The sequence below is a fragment of the Ahaetulla prasina genome, chromosome 9 (genome assembly GCF_028640845.1).
Source record: "Ahaetulla prasina isolate Xishuangbanna chromosome 9, ASM2864084v1, whole genome shotgun sequence".
In the NCBI taxonomy this organism is placed as follows: domain Eukaryota; kingdom Metazoa; phylum Chordata; class Lepidosauria; order Squamata; family Colubridae; genus Ahaetulla; species Ahaetulla prasina.
The window spans coordinates 18,678,311-18,698,067 of record NC_080547.1 but is presented as its reverse complement, the minus strand read 5'-3'; the positions used below and the strand labels follow the sequence as shown (position 1 = coordinate 18,698,067).

Genomic DNA, 19,757 nt, shown 5'->3' with positions numbered 1-19,757 from the left:
GCTCCCAATAATCCCAGAAATTAAAAGCATGTGAAAGAAGTAGATATTAGACATTACTATTCTGCAACTATTTTCAAGTTGAATTCAATGAAATCAAGTCTAACTTGGCTATAGACGTGGTCTTTTTTTACAACTTCTGGAGTGCACCTTTGGCAGGCTACCCAAGGACCACAAGCGGCCCCCGGCCCAGAAACAGCTGTGCTCCCCTCTCTATCACCCTGCCTAAATCCCCAGCCTTCAGTTGTTTCTAACCCTCTTCTTTCCTTCCTTCCGCAAAGTCCCAGCGCTGTGCTATTGTGTATTAGAATATCTGCCTTAGCATCAAGCAACAGTCTCGAACAAATGTTTCTCGGTTTCCTGCCAATTATCTGCAGAATGTGTGCCTATAATCTAATAAAAATTACCCTATAAAATTACAACGTAACTTGACCCACTTCCCCTTCTAGCAATCCACTTAATTATTAGGCGCAAGTAAATTGGACTGATTTATTAAGGCTACGTTCGATCTGAAGGCTTCGTATGGTTTGGATCAATCGGCCTAACATTTTCCACCTGCAAGGTGTATTTGAGCCAAGTCCTGGAACTGTAAGTTTCTCCTTGAAAGTAGCAAAGCTCCTCAGGTATCATCCGTTTTTGGCTCATAGACTGGGTTTCTATGTCAGATATAATATTCCTTTTCACATTTGCCTTGCAGAGTTCCAATCCTGAAACTATTTTATTTCCTGCTCCAATGGTCGTATCGAGAAGCAATCCTTGTCTGTCATATGTTGTGTTGGTGAGGACAACTTTTTCCAGCCCAATGCTCTTTGAAGGAGCTGAAACACGTCTGCCTAGGACAGTTCTATGTACCTAGAACCAGATCTAGAACAGTTGCTTAAGCATCATTGCTCTAACGGCACCAGATTAGTAATTATTGTGGCCAGCCAGCAGAGCTGGCGGCAGATTCAGACAGTGAGGAGGTTGGGGAGGAACATGGGCCAGTCCTGGAATCTGGGGAAGGCTCTGATGAGGACTCTGCATCGGAGGCAGAGTGGGGGCCAGGGCCATCTGACAGTTATTAGCTGCCTTTGGAGTCAGACATCAGTGAGGCAGATGAACAGCTGGAGCCTGTTCCTAGTGTGCCAGACGAAGGGAACAGCTAAAGAACAAGGGTCGACTTGGGAGTAAGGCCACAGGTGGACGATAATTGGCCTGTCCCAGAGGGAATAAAAGAGGAGCGAAAAGGGAGTGGAGTTTGCCGGAGACAATTAGTTCATTCTTGCATTCTTGCCAAATATTGCGACATCTGAAAGATATCGGCCTGGCCACACTCCAAGCCTGATAAAGGTCGGTAAATGTGAACTATCTTGAAAGACTGTGGGAGAGGAAAGGCTTTGCTGGAGAGGAATTCACTGTCAATTAAATAAAGGGGGTTTATCGGGACGAGGACTCGGCTTCGTGCTGCTGGGGAAGCCTAGGTCAGAAGAGTAATCTGGTATAATTAAGAACCCAATCGGCCTTTGAATTACAAATCTTTCTTTTCTTTCAGTAAGACGGTAAGAGCAATACGCTTAGGGCAGTCCAAGCTTGGCAACTTTTAAGATTGGTGGACTGCAACTCTACAAGCCAAGAATTCTGGGAGTTGGAAGTCCTCAGGCCTTAAAGTTGCAAAAGTTCTTTTCGGCAAGACGGTAGAAAACAACCCTGTAAGACCAGATTGTCCAACCTTGGTAACTGTAAGCCTCGTGGAGTTCAATTCTGCAAGCTGCCAAGAATTCTGGGAGTTGAAGTCCATAGCTCTTAAAGTTGGCAAGGTTTTTTTCAACAGGATGGTGAGAACAACCTTCGAAGACCAGGGTTGTTGTGACCGAGGCCCAAGTAGTGATTACTAAACACAATTCAGTCCTCAACAAACTTATTTTATTAAAACAGCTGAGAATTAATTCATTCTCAGCTTCGTCCAAAACAAAATTCTTCATAACCAGTCCGGCCTTATCATCAACCTTTGATGTCTTTGGAAACCTGCCAAAGGGTTTTCTTGGCAAAAATCCCGCAAAGTTCAAGAGATGCTGACAAGAAGCAGGGAAATCAAAGTTGCTTTCCTACAAAGAACCCAACGGCTCATTGCTGCTCTTTTAAGCCATATGGAAGTGGCTAATAATCTTCTGGCCTTACTCCTGAGTCGTCCTTTTAGCTTCAGCTACTCTTGCCTTCTGGCAGCTCTTCGCATGCATGCACTAGGAGCAGGCTCCTCCTGTTCCTCTGCCTCTCTGCTGTCCGCCTCTGGCGGCTCCGGAGTCTGCGCATGGCTCCCAGATGGCCCTGGCCTCCGATGCAGAGCCCTCATCCGGGCCTTCCCCTGACTCCAGGACTGGCCCATGGTCCTCCCCACCTCCTCACTGTCCGATTCCACTGCCAGGTCTGCAGGCTGCTGGTGGACCACAACAAGGGTGTCTAATTTGGTAACTTTGAGCCTTTTGGCCTTCAACTCTACAAGTTGCAAAGAATTCTGGGAGCTGAAGTCCACAGGTTTAAAGTTGCCAAAGTTGGACGCCCCTGTTCTAAGATATTATTTTCATGAAGCCAATATACAGATGAAATGCTCTCCCACACTGCCCTCATCCCTAATTTCCCATGGTTAATGACATCCCTAATTTCCCATGTCATTAACCTGCTATGCAACCTAACAAAACAAACAAACAAAAATCCTATCTTTTATATAACCTGTAGGGCAAGGTTTTCCTAACCTTGACCATTTCAAGATGTGTGGACTTCAACTCCCAGAACTTGCAAACCAGTGTGAAATCCACACATCTCAAAATGATCAAGGTTGGGCAACACAATCGTTGGCTAATCAAGCAATTTCTGTATTTGTTCCATGAGTCCTTCCCAACCCCTCTAAAGACAAGTATTTATAGTCCAATTGCAAGTTCCTTATCTTGAAAACAGTGGGATGCGATGGCTCAGAGGCTAAGATGCTGAGCTTGTCGATCGAAAGGTCGGCAGTTCAGCGGTTTGAATCCCTAGTGCCGCGTAACGGGGTGAGCTCCCGTTACTTGTCCCAGCTTCTGCCAACCTAGCAGTTTGAAAGCATGTAAAAAATGCAAGTAGAAAAATAGGGACTACCTTTAGTGGGAAGGTAACAGCGTTCTGCGCCCCTTTGGTATTTGGTCATGCCGGCCACATGACCATGGAGAGGTCTTCAGACAGCGCTGGCTCTTTGGCTTTGAAACAGAGATGAGCACCTCCACTAGAGTTGGGAACGACTAGCACGTATGTGCGAGGGGAACCTTTACTTTTTATCTTGAAAACAAGTTTGGGCAATACTAGAAAAGAGAGAAGCATTTTTTTTTACTTTTATCCTGGAAAAAATATAGGTGATGGAATAGACCAGCAGCTCATTCGAGAGCTACATCCGTACTTCAATTCTCTTGTCTGAATTGCACTGCTCTTAAACATGCCAGCTTATTCTGATTTACAACAGGACAAGTGGTGCCCTCTGGTGTCTACAAGCACGAATTTCTACACCACTGGAAAACCACAGGCTGCTAAACTAGGGGTGAAATGCTACCGGTTCAGACCGGTTCAGCCGAACCGGTAGGGATGGCGGCGAGTGGTTCGGAGAACCGGTAGCGATGGTAGCGCAAGGCTCCGCCCACCCACCCAGTTGTCTTTACTTTCTGGTTTTAACCAGGAAGTAACCTGTTTTTTACCCTCTGCGCATGCGCAGAAGGGTTTGCGCATGCATAGAGGGTCAATGCGCGCATGCAATGCTCACACGCAGCGTGCACTTTCGAACTGGTAGGGAAAGTAAGTAGATTTCACCCTGTGCTAAACCCATTTTTACTTTTTCCCCCCTAAAGCCAGGACCATTTTCTTAATTTGTTTTATGAACCGTGGAGATCGAAAATGGCAGATGCCACCTCCCGAAGCATAAAGATTTTAAGATGGCAAATGCCGTCTACCGACTTGGAAATAACACCTTCCCAATTCCCTAAAACTGCAAGAGCAGTTGAATCTCAGGAATTCACACTCGGTAGCCTTAATTCTATTTGGGGAGATGGTCGCATTTTCTTGGTGGCCTATGGGCACCACATGATGGATCCCAGCTCAGACGCTGCTCTTAAAAAGATGTCAGGGACGAGATACGGCTGCATAAAATGAAAGGTTGGGCAACGATTGTTTAAAATTGCTCTCCCTGGCACATTAGGAGTGAGAGAGAGAGAGAGAGCTTTGGGAATGGCAACCTGAAGTAGAAATTTCTGAGTGGGAGGGTTATTTTTCTAAACTTACATATCTCGCTGAACAAACCAGCTCCATTGCAAATTATTATTATTTTTTCCCCACCGATTGGTATCGTAAAGGTGAAAATGGTAATTTTTACAAGCAGGTCTATAAAGAGAAGATGTGGTCGTGGATGGTGGTAGGGAAAGGGCAGGCTATGTAATACCCAGAGCTGCTGTTTTATATAATATAACAACAGAGTTGGAAGGGACCTTGGAGGCCTTCTAGTCTGACCCCCTGCCCAGGCAGGAAACCCTACACCATCTCAGTCAGATGGTTATCCAACATTTTCTTAAAAACTTCCAGTATTGGAACATTCACAACTTCTGCAGGCAAGTCATTCCACTTATTAATTGTTCTGTCTGTCAGGAAATTTCTCCTTAGTTCTAAGTTGCTTCTCTTCTTGATTAGTTTCTACCCATTGCTTCTTGTTCTACCCTCAGGTGCTTTGGAGAACAGCCCGACTCCCTCTTCTTTGTGGCAGCCACTGAGATATTGGAACACAGCTATCATGTCTCCCCTAGTCCTTCTTTTTATTAAACTAGACATACCCAGTTCCTGCAACCGTTCTTCATATGTTTTAGCCTCCAGTCCCCCCTAATCATCTTTGTTGCTCTTCTCTGCACTCTTTCTAGAGTCTCTTACCCTGGCTTTACCCAGGAAATCGGAAGAACCATATAGGTGGGTGTAATTTTGGAGAAAAGAAGGCATGGGGTTTTTTTCCCCCCTAAAAATAATTTTCTGGGGTGGTTTCAAGTCCCCCCACTCACCCTTGGAGACTCTCGGGCCATGTCTCTGCAGTTTCTTTGGCAAGATTTTTTTAAAAAGTGTCTTGCTTTGAGGTGGATGACTGGCCTGAAGTCACCCAGATGGCTTCGTGCCAAAGCAGGACTAGAACTCAAGAGTCTTCAGGTATCTAGCCTGGTGCCTTAACCACCATCCAATCAGAGTGAGAATAGAGCTGGAAGGGACCTTGGAGGTCTTCTAGTCCAACCCCCTGCTCAAGCAGGAGACTCTGTACCATTTCACACAAGGGGCTGTCCAGTCCCTTCTTAAAAACTTCCAGTGATGGAGTACCCACGATTTCTGGAGGCAAGCTGTTCCACTGGTTAATTGTTCTCACTATTAGGAAGATTAACAGATTAACAGAGTTGGAAGGGACCTAATAGGTCATCTAGTCCAACCCCCTGCTGAAGCAGGAGACCCTATGCCATTTCTGACAAACAGCGGTCCAATCTTTTCTTGAAAGTCTCAAGGTTGCTACTCTCCTTGATCAGTTTCCATCCACTGCTTCTTGTTCTACCCTCAGGTGCTTTGGAGAACAGCCCGACTCCCTCTTCTTTGTGGCAGCCCCTGAGATATTGGAACACTGCTATCATGTCTCCCCTAGTTCTTCTTTTCATTAAACTAGGCATACCGAGTTTTATTGCTGTTGGGGCGGGGGTGGGGGGGGACAGTGAGGAGCTGGGCACTACAGTTTGCCAGGCAAAAATGACAACTTTGTCTGCAAAACTGTGCATCCGCGTCACATCAAATGGTGCCTGGGAGAAAACAAGCAAGGCCCGATTCAGCGCCTGGATTAAAGGGCGCTCAGCTTCCTATCTCAAGTTTAAGGATGTTTCTGGTTTATTTGAAATCCTGTTTGGAAATGGGACGCTGACCCTTTAAAACGCACCCTTCCAACCTCCCGTTCCTACAACTCCCCCCCACCCGCCCTCAAAGAGGCTTCTCTGCTTGAACCCTGCTCAAATTTCTAAGTGCAGACAGCTCGGATGTGTCCAGACATATTCTCTTTATCTCTGGATTAACAGTTTGCATAGTTCCAGGATCTCAGATGTCTCTTGGGAAGTCCAGGGAAAGGGACAGGCGAAGGGGTGTCGCGTATTAAAAAGTGGAGCCCGAATTGGAATAGCTCAGAACTGGATCCAAGAGTCTTCCCCCCCCCCCCCGCCCACTGGCACCACCCAGATATTCCGAACTACCAGTCCCCATCATTCTTAGCCACGTTGACTAAGAATGATGGGGAGTGTAGTCCAGCATATGGAGCTCGAGGCTGGGAGAGACTGATGTAGCTTGCTTAAAGGCTGTGTTTATTCTATTTTATCAACTTATTTATCGGACTTGGTTTCAGACAGCTACAAGTATCAACATTAGCGTAAACATCCCGCCAATTTCAGTGGGACATGGTGGCTCATGGGCTAAGACGCTGAGCTTGTCGATCAAAAGGTCGGCAGTTCAGCGGCTCGAATCCCAAGTGCCACGTAACAGGGTGAGCTCCCATGACTTGTCTCAGCTTCTGCCAACCTAGCAGTTCGAAAGCACGTAAAAAATGCAAGTAGGAAAATAGGGACCACCTTTGGTGGGAAGGTAACAGCGTTCCGTGTGCCTTTGGTGTTGAGACATGCCGGCCACATGAAGACGTCTTTGAACAGCGCTGGCTCTTCAGCTTTGAAACAGAGATGAGCACCGCCCCCTAGAGTCGGGAACGACTAGCACATATGTGCGAGGGGAACCTTTACCTTTTATGCCAATTTTTTCTCGTTTGCAAGCAGAAACCAAAGCCAATCACCCAAAAGAAATTGGCAAAAGGAGAAGGTCAGTATGAGTGAGACAACTACAAGGAGGAAGAACTGTCTACTTTTAATTCTGGAAGCCATCAAAGGGTCTTCTGGGAATGTGATGCTCTAGAAAGAAGAACATAATTCTGGACTTTTTCTCCAAGTTCTCTCCGAAAATCAACACCTTTTGTATATTCCTAAAAGTCGACACATTGAAGACACATTGAAGACACCGCCTTCCTGCCAAATGATGATAAGTTCTCAAGACCTTTGTGACCATAACTACCACATCTACCTGTTTTTCTCCACATTGGAACTGGCAATCGGGACAATCCTGTCTGCTGTTCCCAGGACTACACAGAAAAGGTAAAGGTAAAAAATGAATAAAATAAAATAAAATGGAAGCCCATTGGTTTCCATCAAACCACATCAATGGTTTTCAAGCCATTTATTTTCATGTTCCCATAACTAAGTCCGCCTTCTCTCCCCTTCCTGCCCAATTCTCGATCATTGATTAAACTCTGAGCAAAGTCTTCAAAAATGAGATTAATTCTAGATGTTTTGGAATTTTTTGCTTCTAGGAAGTCTATTTTAAGGCAGGGGTCTCCAACCTTGGCCACTTTAAGCCTGCAGGACCTCAACTCCCAGAAAGCAAAGCTGGCTGGGGAATTCTGGGAGTTGAAGTCCACCAGGCTTAGAGTAGACCAGGTTAGAAACCCCCGTTTTAAGGGATGAGATCTCAGCAGCAGTTACTCCCTAAGACTGAGAAGTTCCTGGCCAAGCAGTGGAGATGCCTTTCCTCTTGTGGAAGACGTCAAAGGCTGTGATTCTCAGCTCCCAACCCAACTTCCTGCGCATCAAACAAACATCTTCTTTCTCACAGGTTTACACATCGTTTAACTTGTGCCTCTTCCCTTCCACAACAGATCTCAACAGACAAAAACCTTTTAGCCTTTCCTTGAAAGCTATCAAGAGCTTTCCTTGGGAAACCTAGAACCTGGTTCGGGTGGATGTTACAATCGGCAAGCTGCCTTGCTGGGTTGAGGACCAGAATACTACCCGAATTTTCGTGTTTTCCCGAAAATAAGACCCTGTCTTATATTTTTTTGAACCTTCAAAATAAGCGCTTGGCCTTATTGCCATGCGCTCAAAAGCCCGATTGGGCTTATTATCAGGGGGATGTCTTATTTTGGGGGAAACAGGGTAGACTTATTATTCTCCTTGTGCAGGCATCAACCGACACATCACTGTTCTTCCTTTTTCGGTGCTGTGTCCCATTTCCTAGAATCAAGGAGCTGGAAGACCTGCGAGGGTCATCATCTCGCCAAGCCCTCTGCGAATGCGTAGAAAATACCGATTAAGCTTTCTTAGAAAGGTGACGGTTCAGCCCAGCCCAACCCAGCCCAGCCCTCTTCTCAAAAACCTCCAAGAACTGAAAACCCCCAGCGATCTGCCAAAGGGGGAGGATTTTAGGGCTGAACACCGCGAAGAATGGCAGACAGACTACAGACTACCTCATGTTTTGGGGCTGCTGGGATCTATATTTTTATCTCCCAGCTGACTCAGAGGCTTACAAGAGATAGTTGGGATGCTTACAGCCCGCTCACCTGACGGTGCTCCGAATGCCTTTAATAGCCAGGAAATGCTTTGGCTTAGTCTTTAGCAAACAAGTATCAAAAGACCCCGATATGCCGTTCCCCCAAAGGGCCTAGATTGTTCACCAATGACAGCCAAGATCTTAATCTATCCCCAGACAGACATGCGTTCCTCGCATTCCGTCAAACCTCAGTGTGACCCAGAAAAAGAAGCCAGGACCAAGCTGTGTTAGATGCAACAGATGAGATTACCCCTGGGATTCGGGGGTTTTTTAATAGCTGCCATCTCCCAAGGATTCAGCGCATATCTACGGAGCGTCCCCCTACTGTGGCTACCCTCATTGTGCCAAAAAAGCGAAGAGGTACATTAAAAATTCCACAAGGGTGGGGGGAAGGAAGGGCTGGGGACCCCCTCTGTCCACTGCTGCTCTTCCAAAGTCAGGCATTTCCTAGCAAGGACAGCAGTTTGGACCAAAAGGGATTGTTTACAGACTGAGCCCAAGAGCGCCCACCCAGGCTGACAAATCTTTTCTTAGCTGCCGATGATCTCATCTCTTGGCTGGCTGTTTCCAACCATCTCTTTACCATCATTAGCCACCACAGAAAGGATCGCTCTTGCGTTACGTAAGGGGGGGTGGGGGTGGGGCAGGCCTGCCTTTTCGGAGAAGGGGATACGCCTTCCTTCCCCTAGCAAGGCCTTTTTCGGTCATCTGCTTTTTTCCTCCCTCCTCTGGACGTTGCCACAGTATCAGGTCATTGGGAGCGATTTAGAACAGGCTTCAATCAGCCAGTTGAGTCTTTCCCAGCCATGGAAAAGGAGGCTTAAGGGCCGCCATGTCATCGGCGGGGCGGTTTTAAGGTGAAGGGCACCCTTGTTTGATAGATGTCACTTCTCAAAAAGCACCTGAGGGCAGGACAAGAAGCAATGGGTAGGAACTCATCAAGGAGAGAAGCAACTTTGTACATAATATACAAATGGATGAAGACTATTGCTTAACACAGTGTAAGCCGCCCTGAGTCTTCGGAGAAGGGCGGGATATAAATTCAAATAAATTAAAAAACAAACAAACTTAGAACTAAGGAGAATTTTCCTGACAGTTAGAACAATTAATCAGTGGAACAACTTGCCTCCAGAAGTTGTGAATGGAAATTTTTAAGAAGATGTTGGATAACCATTTGTCTGAAGTGGTGTAGGGTTTCCTGCCTAAGCAGGGGGTTGGACTAGAAGACCTCCAAGGTCCCTTCCAACTGTGTTATTCTATTCTATTCTATTCTATTCTATTCTATTCTATTCTATTCTATTCTACTCTATTCTAGTTCTAGTTCTATTGACATTGAGACTAATCAGTGGAACAACTTGCCTCCAGAAGTTGTGAATGATCCAACACTGGAAGTTTTTGAGAAGAGATTGGATAACTATTTGTCTGAAGTGGTGTAGGGTTTCCTGCCTGAGCAGGGGGTTGGACTAGAAGACCTCCAAGGTCCCTTTCCACTCTGCTATTCTATTCTATTCTATTCTATTCTATTCTATTCTATTCTATTCTATTCTATTCTAAAGTTGTGGGAGCTTCATCACTGGAGGCTTTCAAGAAGAGACTGGACTGCCATCTGTCAGAAATGGTGTAGGGTCTCCTGCTTGGGTGGGAGGTTGGACTAGAAGACCTCCAAGGTCCCTTCCAACTCTATTATTCTATTCTATTCTATTCTATTCTATTCTATTCTATTCTATTCTATTCTATTCTATTCACATTGAGAACAATTGATCAGTGGAACAACTTGCCTCCAGAAGTTGTGAATGCTCCAACACTGGAAGTTTTTAAGAAGAGATTGAACATCCATTTGTCTGAAGTGGTGTAGGGTTTCCTGCCTAAGTAGGGGGTTGGACTAGAAGACCTCCAAGGTACCTTCCAATTCTGTTATTCTATATTGAAGGACTGGGTTCAGAACAAGGGCTAACTTCTAGGGCGGACTTTCTCTATCCCAATGGGTTTTTTTTAATACTCAAGATATAAAGAATTGGCTCTTTACAATTCCCTTCTGGCTAGGAGTTTTTACAAGAAGCTGCTCCAGCTCTCTCATCGTGCCTGGAATTCAAGTCGATTGCAACCTAGCTATAAATCTGTTTCCTCCTATTTTTTTTTTTTTTTTTTGAGTGAGAAGATCCAGGATAGCATTAGCTCTCTCAAAATCTGACATTATTGCCAGGGGACCCTGAATTTGAGGCTTTTTTTTTTTTTTTTTACAAAGAACAGCCATAAAAGAAAGAGTAGCAGCAATAATTACGGCTACTAGAACGTGGCCAAATAACCCAAGCCAAGATGCTTGGTGCTTGTTGAGTTATGACAGTTTCCAGGGGAAAAGAAAGATGTTGCTTCAGTTAAGATCTAGGCATGCACTACAGAACCCACCGTGCCAAAAGGAAAACTGAGTTCAAGTCCTGGCAACGTCATAGCCAGAGTATTATCTGGGAAGAAGCACAGAAGTACTTTATAACTTCTTAATAATAGTAATAACATAGTTGGAAGGGACCTTGGAGGTCTACTAGTCCAACCCCCAGCCCAGGCAGGAAACCCTACACCATTTCAGACAAATGGTTATCCAACATCTTCTTAAAAATTTCCAGTATTGGAACATTCACAACTTCTGCAGGCAAATTGTTCCACTGATTAATTGTTCTGTCTGTCAGGAAATTTCTCCTTAGTTCTAAGTTGCATCTCTCCTTGATCAGTTTCCACCCATTGCTTCTTGTTCTACCCTCAGGTGCTTTGGAGAATAGTTTGACTCCCTCTTCTTTGTGGCAACCCCTGAGATATTGGAATACTGCTATCATGTCTCCCCTTGTCCTTCTTTTCATTAAACTAGATATACCGAGTTCCTGCAACCATTTTTCATATGTTTTAGCCTCCAGTCCCCTAATCATCTTTGTTGCTCTTCTCTGCACTCTTTCTAGAGTCTCAGCATCTTTTTTACATCGTGGCGACCAAAACTGAATGCAATATTCCAAGTGTGGCCTTACCAAGGCATTATAAAGTGCCTAAGTCACTTTTTTTTCACTTAAGTGACCCTTCGAACAGTCACTAAATGAATTGGTTGTAAATTGAGGACTACCTGTACGGGATACAGACTCAGCCCCAAAAGAATGGTCAAATCCAAGCCCAAAATGCCCTGTGATTATTTACATATGATGTTTTTTTTTTAAAAGCAGGGGTCTCCAACCTTGGTAACCTTAAGCCTGGGGGACTTCAACTCCCAGAATTCCCCAGCCTGCTTTGCTGGCTGGGGAATTCTGGGAGTTGAAGTCCCGCAGGCTTAAAGTTGCCAAGGTTGGAGACCCTTGTTTTAAAGGGACATAAGTCAATGCTTTTTCAGGAGTTGCCTTTTGAAACTTTTCCCCGCTGATGTTCTCTGTGGCCATTTTTCTTCTTCTCCTATATCGTCTATCAAGACCATGTTGGTCCCACAGAGTGAAAAAAAAAACTAGTAAAAGACAGAGTAGAAACTATTATTTGATTGGGACTTTATGATACAACTGGTTAGAAAAATAGAAGTAAAAATTAAGGATGTTAAAGTAAGGTAAGATGTGATAAAAATGAATATACATTATGTAACTATAACAAGCACGCAGTGTAAACACTAAGATACCTTATTAAGAGTTACTAATTATAATGTATACAAGAAAAATGGAAATAACCTGTATGTACATATGAGGTACATACCTCATATGGGCATACATATGACACGGTGGCTCAGTGGCTAAGAAGCTGAGCTTGTTGATCGAAAGGTCGGCAGTTCAGCGGTTCGAATCCCTAGTGCCATGTAACGGGGTGAGCTCCAGGGACTTGTCCCAGCTTCTACCAACCTAGCAGTTCGAAAGCAAGTAAAAAATGCAAGTAGAAAAATAGGGACCACCTTTTGTGGGAAGGAAACAGCGTTCCGTGCGCCTTTGGCATTGAGTCATGCCAGCCACATGACCACGGAGGCATCTTCAGACAGCGCTGGCTCTTTGGCTTTGAAACGGAGATGAGCACCGCCCCCTAGAGTCAGGAATGACTACCACATATGTGCGAGGGTTACCGAAGTGCGGTAAAGATGGATATTGTCATAGAAAACGGAAAAAGTGTTTAATATTTTTTTTTTTTTTTTAAAGTGGAAAAAAAACCTAGAACGCAGTCCCTGATCACTTACTGAGGTCTAATAAACGACATCTTGTGAATCCCGATGTACTTCCAACTGCGCTGCGTTGACCCTAACCATAGCTAAACCTGGATGGAAGAATTTGCTTCTAAGACGTAGGAATTTGATCCCCGAACTTTTTATCTGAGTCCAGAGCAGCTTGTTCCATCAGGATCGGCCTGTTTTGACCCAACCTTCGTAAGTAAGTAGAAGTAAGCTGCTTACTTGCGAGTAAAACAAACCCCTTTTTCAAAGCAGGGCAGAAACAGTCTTTTATGCACATGGATAAACAAAAACCAAACGTAATTAGTCCCGACAAACCTGGTTCTGGCCAAGGAATCCGAATTGCTTGCATACTAGAAAATGAACGGTTGTTTGCGACAAACGGCCATTCCCAAACCCCTAGTACCGTGATGGGGAACCTATGGCAGGCTGAGCCTTCTCTGCGGGCACACGAGCCGTCGCCCAGCTCAGCTCCACCACGCATGCGTGGGGAGTCGCACATGCATGCACGGGGGAGGAGGGGCTGGTCAGGCGGGGGGGGGGGCACCCCCTTGCGCTCCTCCCGCTTTTGGCACGTGACGTCAAAAAGGTTAGCCATCACTGCCCTAGTATTTATTTCCTAGCCAGGGAGGGGTCTACATCTGCTTTTCCCCGAGAGCCAGCTTATTGTTTTCCTTTGCTCTCCTCTCCTCTCTAAACATACGCGCATCTGGGATGGGCCCCATCTGTTCCTCACCCAACTCAGGCCCTGAAGGCAGCTGCCTCTCCACCTGGGGGAGGACGGAAGGCCCTGACCCTGGCTCTGTTTCTGATGCTGTTTCCTTATCAGAGCCTTCCAAAGGCTCCGAAGCCGGCCTAGCCCCCCACACACCTCCTCTTCGTCTGACTCTGCTGCTAGCTCAGTTGGCAGCCGACGGGCCACAACATGGCCTTCTCCGGAACATCTCGGCTGAGCCAGTTCATTCTCTTCCCTTTATAAAGTCCTGTTCTGTCCCCCCTCGCCTCCGTCCGAGCGATGACTTAATTAGCTGGCATTATCAGCTCTGGCAGCAAACTAGCGAGCATCTGCCAAGTGACTGTTATCTCCCTTGATGCCGATGAGTCGCCCAGGAACAAACAGTACTTCAGCTCTAGTCAAGCAGTTGATTTGCCTGCTACGAAGAGGCACAGCAGCCCTCGCTGGTTTTATATCCTGTGGGGTGTGGCTCCATGACTCAGCACTTCCTAGGCCTGCCCCACCCCTGCTTCTGTTGTTCCCGCCTCTCCTGCCTACGAAACCTAGGGTCCAGCCAGGCCTGACTGCCATCAGCTGGGTCTGGAGGTGTGGCCTGGGGGGGGAAAGAGTCAGGGGACGGAGGCCTCGTTATCTCCTCTACCTGGCCTGCCTCTGGATCCTGGAGCTGAGCCAGGGAAGCCGGTGCTTCCGAGGTAAGTCCTGATGGCCCTTCCCCCTCACTTTCCAAGTCACTTTCTGGCAGGGGGCCCGGCTCAGGGGGCACAGACACAATAAGTAACTGGCTGACCAACCGCACTCAACGTGTAGTCCTCAATGGAACTACATCCACATGAAGGGAAGTATGCAGTGGAGTACCCCAAGGCTCTGTTTTAGGCCCAGTACTCTTCAACTTCTTCATCAATGACTTGGACGAGGGGATAGATGGGGAACTCATCAAATTTGCAGATGACACCAAGCTGGCAGGAATAGCCAACACTCCAGAAGATAGGCTCAAGTTACAGAAAGATCTTGACAGACTTGAACATTGGGCGCTATCTAACAAAATGAAATTCAACAGTGAAAAAAGTAAGGTTCTATATTTAGGCAAGAAAAACAAAATGCACAGGTACCGGATATTTGGTACCTTGCTCAATAGTAGTAACTGTGAGAGGGATCTTGGAGTCCTAGTGGACAACCATTTAGATATGAGCCAGCAGTGTGCAGCAGCTGTTAAAAAAGCCAACACAGTTCTGGGCTGCATAAACAGAGGGATAGAATCAAGATCACGTGAAGTGTTAATACCACTTTATAATGCCTTGGTAAGGCCACACTTGGAATATTGCATCCAGTTTTGGTCGCCACGATGTAAAAAAGATGTTGAGACTCTAGAAAGAGTGCAGAGAAGAGCAACAAAGATGATTAGGGGACTGGAGGCTAAAACATATGAAGAACGGTTGCAGGAACTGGGTATGTCTAGTTTAACAAAAAGAAGGACTAGGGGAGACATGACAGTTGTGTTCCAATATCTCAGGGGCTGCCACAAAGAAGAGGGAGTCGGGCTGTTCTCCAAAGCACCTGAGGGTAGGACAAGAAGCAGTGGTTGGAAACTAATCAAGGAGAGAAGCAACTTAGAACTAAGGAGAAATTTCCTGACAGTTAGAACAATTAATCAGTGGAACGACTTGCCTGCAGAAGTTGTGAATGCTCCAACACTGGAAATTTTTAAGAAAATGTTGGATAACCATCTGACTGAGATGGTGTAGGGTTTCCTGCCTGGGCAGGGGGTTGGACTAGAAGGCCTCCAAGGTCCCTTCCAACTCTGATGTTATGTTATGTTATGTTAAGTCCCATTTCATAAGACAGGTTCACAAGAATCAGCAACCAGGATTCCATCCTTTCCTGAAAGTCCACACCGCAGACGTTTTGAAGGCCCGGTGAATGCAATCCAATTTTTTGGCAAAATGCAAGGAAAGTGGCAGAGCGAGGCGTTAAGCGTGATTCAAACAAGCCAACATCAGCAGAGATTTAATGCTTCCCCACTGCTTTCTGCCCTACCACCATCTTGCCCTACTAGGGATTCTGGGTTTCAAAGTACTCCTTGACTTTATCACACGGTTCATTTAGAGACCATTCGAAGTTACGACGGCGCTGCAAAAAGTCACTTATGAATGCATTTTTGCAATTACACGTGGTCACATGACCAAAATTCAGCCGCTTGTCACCTGGCTTGTATGAATTCATACGGCGGCAATATCCCAGGGTCACGTGACCCTCTTTTGTGACCTTCTGATGAGCAAAGTCAAGGGGGAAGCCAGATTCTCTTAACAATTGTGTCAAGAAAGGCCATCAAAAGGACCAAATCCACTTAACAAACGTCTTCTTTGCGATGGAAATCTTACGCTATCCTGGATCCACAAGGACAAAGTGAGTGAGAATTTCTACTTCCCTGGATCCACAATTAGAACAGAGTAGAGTACAGTAGAGTAGAGTAGAATAACAGAATTGGAAGGGACCTTGGAGGTCTTCTAGTCCAACCCCCTGCCCAGGCAGGAAACCCTACACCACTTCAGACAAATGGTTATCCAACATTTTCTTTAAAACATCCAGTGTTGGAGCATTCACAACTTCTGCAGGCAAGTTGTTCCACTGATTAATTGTTCTAACTGTCAGGAAATTTCTCCTTAGTTCTAAGTTGCTTCTCTCCTTGATTAGTTTCCACCTGTTGCTTCTTGTCCTGCCCTCAGGTGCTTTATTTTTATTTATTTATTTTATTTTTCATATTTATATATGAAATATCAGTCCTCCTGAGAGAGGCGGTACGCTTGATATATATACGGAGGGCTCTCCGGACATCTAGGGTATGCCAGGACCTTTCCAGCCGGTGTACCGGATCTGGAGAAAAGTCGGGAAGAATGAGCTCTTGTGATCTATGGAACAGTGAGTTATTCTCTTTAGAGAATAGCTTGACTCCCTCTTCTTTGTGGCAGCCCCTGAGATATTGGAAGATTGCTATCATGTCACCCCTAGTCCTTCTTTTCATTAAAGTAGACATACCCAATTCCAGCAAAAGAGGAGACGTGTGAGTGTGTGTGTGTGAGAGAGAGAGACTTAGTGGATGGTCACTTGAATATGAGCCAGCAGTGTGCCATAGGAGCCAAAAAAGCTAATACAACCCTTGGTTGTATAAAGAGAGGCAAAGAATCAAGATCACGTGAAGTATTAGTACCGCTTTATAAAACCCTAGTAAGACCATTCCTAGAATACTGCAACCAAGATTGGTCACCATACTACAAAAAAGATTGTTGAGACTTTTGGAAAAAGTTCCGAGAAGAGCAACTAAGATGATCAAAGGCCTGGAAACTAAAATGTATGAAGAACGGCTGCACCATTTGGGTTTGGCTAGTCTAAAGAAAAGAAGAATTAGGGGGGACATGATAGCGGTGTTCCACCATTTGAGGGTCTGCCACAAAGAAGAGGGGGTCAAATTATTCTCCAAAGCACCTGAGGGCAGGACAAGAAACAATGGTTGGAAACTAACCAAGAAGAGAAGCAACCTGGAATTAAGGAGAAACTTTCTAACAGGGAGGACAATTAACCAGTGAAACAGAAGCTGCCTTCAGAAGTTGTGAGTCTTCATCACTGGAGGTTTTTAAGAAGAGACTGGACAATCACTTGTCTGAAATGGTAATAGGTTCTCCTGCTTGAGCAGGGGGCTGGACTAGAAGACCTCCAAGGTCCCTTCCAGCTGTATTCTACTCTATATACTAGGATGGGACATTAAGCCCTTCCATTTTGCACACTACTTCTCCTGATCTTGTGATCTGCGACAGCTGAACTCGGGACCAAAATCCCGGGTCTCAAAACTCCCATTTTCGTTTTAAGTTGCAACGCTGTACGGGCAATGTTTGCAAGTCAGCTCGGTTGGGACTCGCTTCCACCTCATCCGCTTCTCTCCGAAGAAGCATACATCTTTATCAGCACTGCCCCAGGCTTGGTGACAGTCCAGCATTTGAGTGAGGTATGACATTCCCCTGAATGTCCTCGTGCCTCGAAGCATCTTCCGTCCAAGGGTATCGGCTTCCCGCTTGTTCGCTCCATTTTTAAAAGCTCATTTTCAGAAGCGCGCTCATTCTTCCTGACCTGCTTATCTTTAAAAAGAAAATCAGCAGGCTTGTACCTATTAGCATTCCCTTGACCTCAACATTTTTTGGCAACCTTTGCTTCAAATAGCTCAAATAAGCTAGACTGTGAATATGATGTCCTTCGTACCCCAGACAGCTGTCCTTCGGGACTGCCGGGTATACGGGAAAGGAGGGGAGCGGGGAGATAAACAGACCATCAGCAAAAATTCAACATTCGCATCGCTATTGAGCTGGTTATTTAATAAATACAAAATTCTGTTAAGTGTATTTAAGTACATTTCAATGGGTGACGTTCATTCAGAATTTAGAATAACAGAGTTGGAAGGGACCATGGAGGTCATCTAGTCCAACCCCCTGCTTAGGCAGGAAAAACTACACCACTTCAGACAAATGGTTATCCAACCTCTTCTTAAAAACTTCCAATGTTGGAGAATTCAAAACTTCTGGAAGCAAGTTGTTCCACTGATTAATTGTTCTATCTGTCAGGAAATTTCTCCTTAGTTCTAAGTTGCTTCTCTCCTTGATGAGTTTCCACCCATTGCTTCTTGTCCTACCCTCAGGTGCTTTGGAGAATAGTTTGACTCCCTCTTCTTTGTGGCAACCCCTGAGATATTGGAACACTGCTATCATGTCCCCCCCAAGTCCTTCTTTTTATTAAACTAGACATACCCAGTTCCTGCAACCGTTCTTCATATGTTTTAGCCTCCAGTCCCCTAATCACCTTTGTTGCTCTTCTCTGCACTCTTTCTAGAGTCTCAACATATTTTTTGCATCGTGGCGACCAAAATTGGATGCAGGATTCCAAGTGTGGCCTTACCAAGGCCTTATAAAGTGGTATTAACACATCATGTGATTTTGATTCTATCCCTCTGTTTATGCAGCCCAGAACTGTGTTGGCTTTTTTGGCAGCTGCTGCACACTGCTGGCTCATATCTAAATGGTTATCCACTAGGACTCCAACATCCCTCTCACAGTTACTAGTATTGAGCGAGGTACCACATATACTGTACCTGTGCATTTTGTTTTTCTTGCCTAAATGTAGAACCTTACTTTTCTCACCACTAAATTTTATTTTGTTAGATAGCACCCAATGTTCTAGTCTGTCAAGATCCTTCTGTATTGTAAGCCTATCTTCTGGAGTGTTGTCTATTCCTGCCAGCTTGGTGTCATCTGCAAATTTGATGAGTTCCCCATCTATCCCCTTGTCCAAGTTGTGGATGAAGATGTTGAAGAGTACTGGGCCTAAAACAGAGCCTCGGAGTGCTCCACTATATACTTCCCTCCATGTAGATGTAGATTCTGGACAGTGTTTTGGGCTCTTGTTTACAACTTCATTTAGGAGCAAGAAAGAATCAGAAAACCATTGAAAGGCCATCTCTGGAAAACCTCCAAATGCTTAATTATCTGGGAAGGCAGGTGATAATTTAAGAAAACGACCTTTCCGGTTGACTCCTCCAATTTCTGGAATCAACTCAAAACCACGGTTTGCTTGATTACTCATACCAAGAGCAAGAGCCAAGTTCCAGTTGTGTTATTCTGGTTGCACACTAAAACCTTACCTTTGGATCAATGTCCCGAAGAGCAGGTGTAGGATCTTCTGCATGTTCTCTGACCAAAGCCAACTCCACTGGTCTACCATGATCAGACAAAGAAGATCCAGAACCACATCTGCCAGCAAAGTCTCTTGTCCTGCAAACATAAGAAGATTTTACACCAGGTCTACAACTTCACTATTGTCCATACATGTAAGAGCACCTTCATGTTTTTTTCCTAACTCCAGTTGAGATACTAGAGATCACATCACCATGAATAGTATATGCACTTAACCATTAAGTTTGGTGTACTAGTGGAGGTATTAGGCTAGAAACCGGGAGACTGTGAGTTCTAGTCCTGCTTTGGGCACTAAAGCCACCTGGGTGACTTCGGCCCAGTCATCAAGAGACTGTGAATTCTAGTCTCACCTTAGGCACAAAAGCAGACTGGATGATTCAGGGCCAGTCACAGGAAACCTTTGAATTCTAGTTTAAGGCAAGAAAGCTGGCTGGTGACTTTGAACCAATCACCAGGAGACAGTGAGTTCTAGACCCAGCTTAGGCACAAAAGCAGGCTGGGTAACTTTGTGTCAATCACCAGGAATTTGTGAATTCTAGTTCTGCCTTAGGCATGAAAGCTGCACGGGTGACTTTTGGACGAATCACCAGGAGACAGTGAATTCTAGTCCCACCTTGGGCACAAAAGCAGGCTGGGTGGCTTTGAGCCAGTCCCTCCCTCTCATCCCAAACCGTCTCCCAAGGTTGTTGTTGTGGGG

At 45.4% G+C, this 19,757-nt stretch overlaps 1 protein-coding gene across 2 annotated transcripts in view; it reads right to left on the bottom strand.

Annotated features, from left to right (window-relative positions):
* Window positions 1–19,757, bottom strand: part of SNX19 (sorting nexin 19) — a 64,376-nt gene that overhangs the window by 28,075 nt on the left and 16,544 nt on the right. For both annotated transcript variants that reach the window (XR_009156491.1, XM_058194534.1), the window contains exon 8: window positions 19,009–19,138. Coding sequence is in view for 1 of the 2 variants with exons in the window: in XM_058194534.1 (XP_058050517.1) it covers window positions 19,009–19,138 (130 nt within the window). In the remaining variant the exon portion in view is untranslated. The remainder of the gene's footprint in view (window positions 1–19,008; window positions 19,139–19,757) is intronic.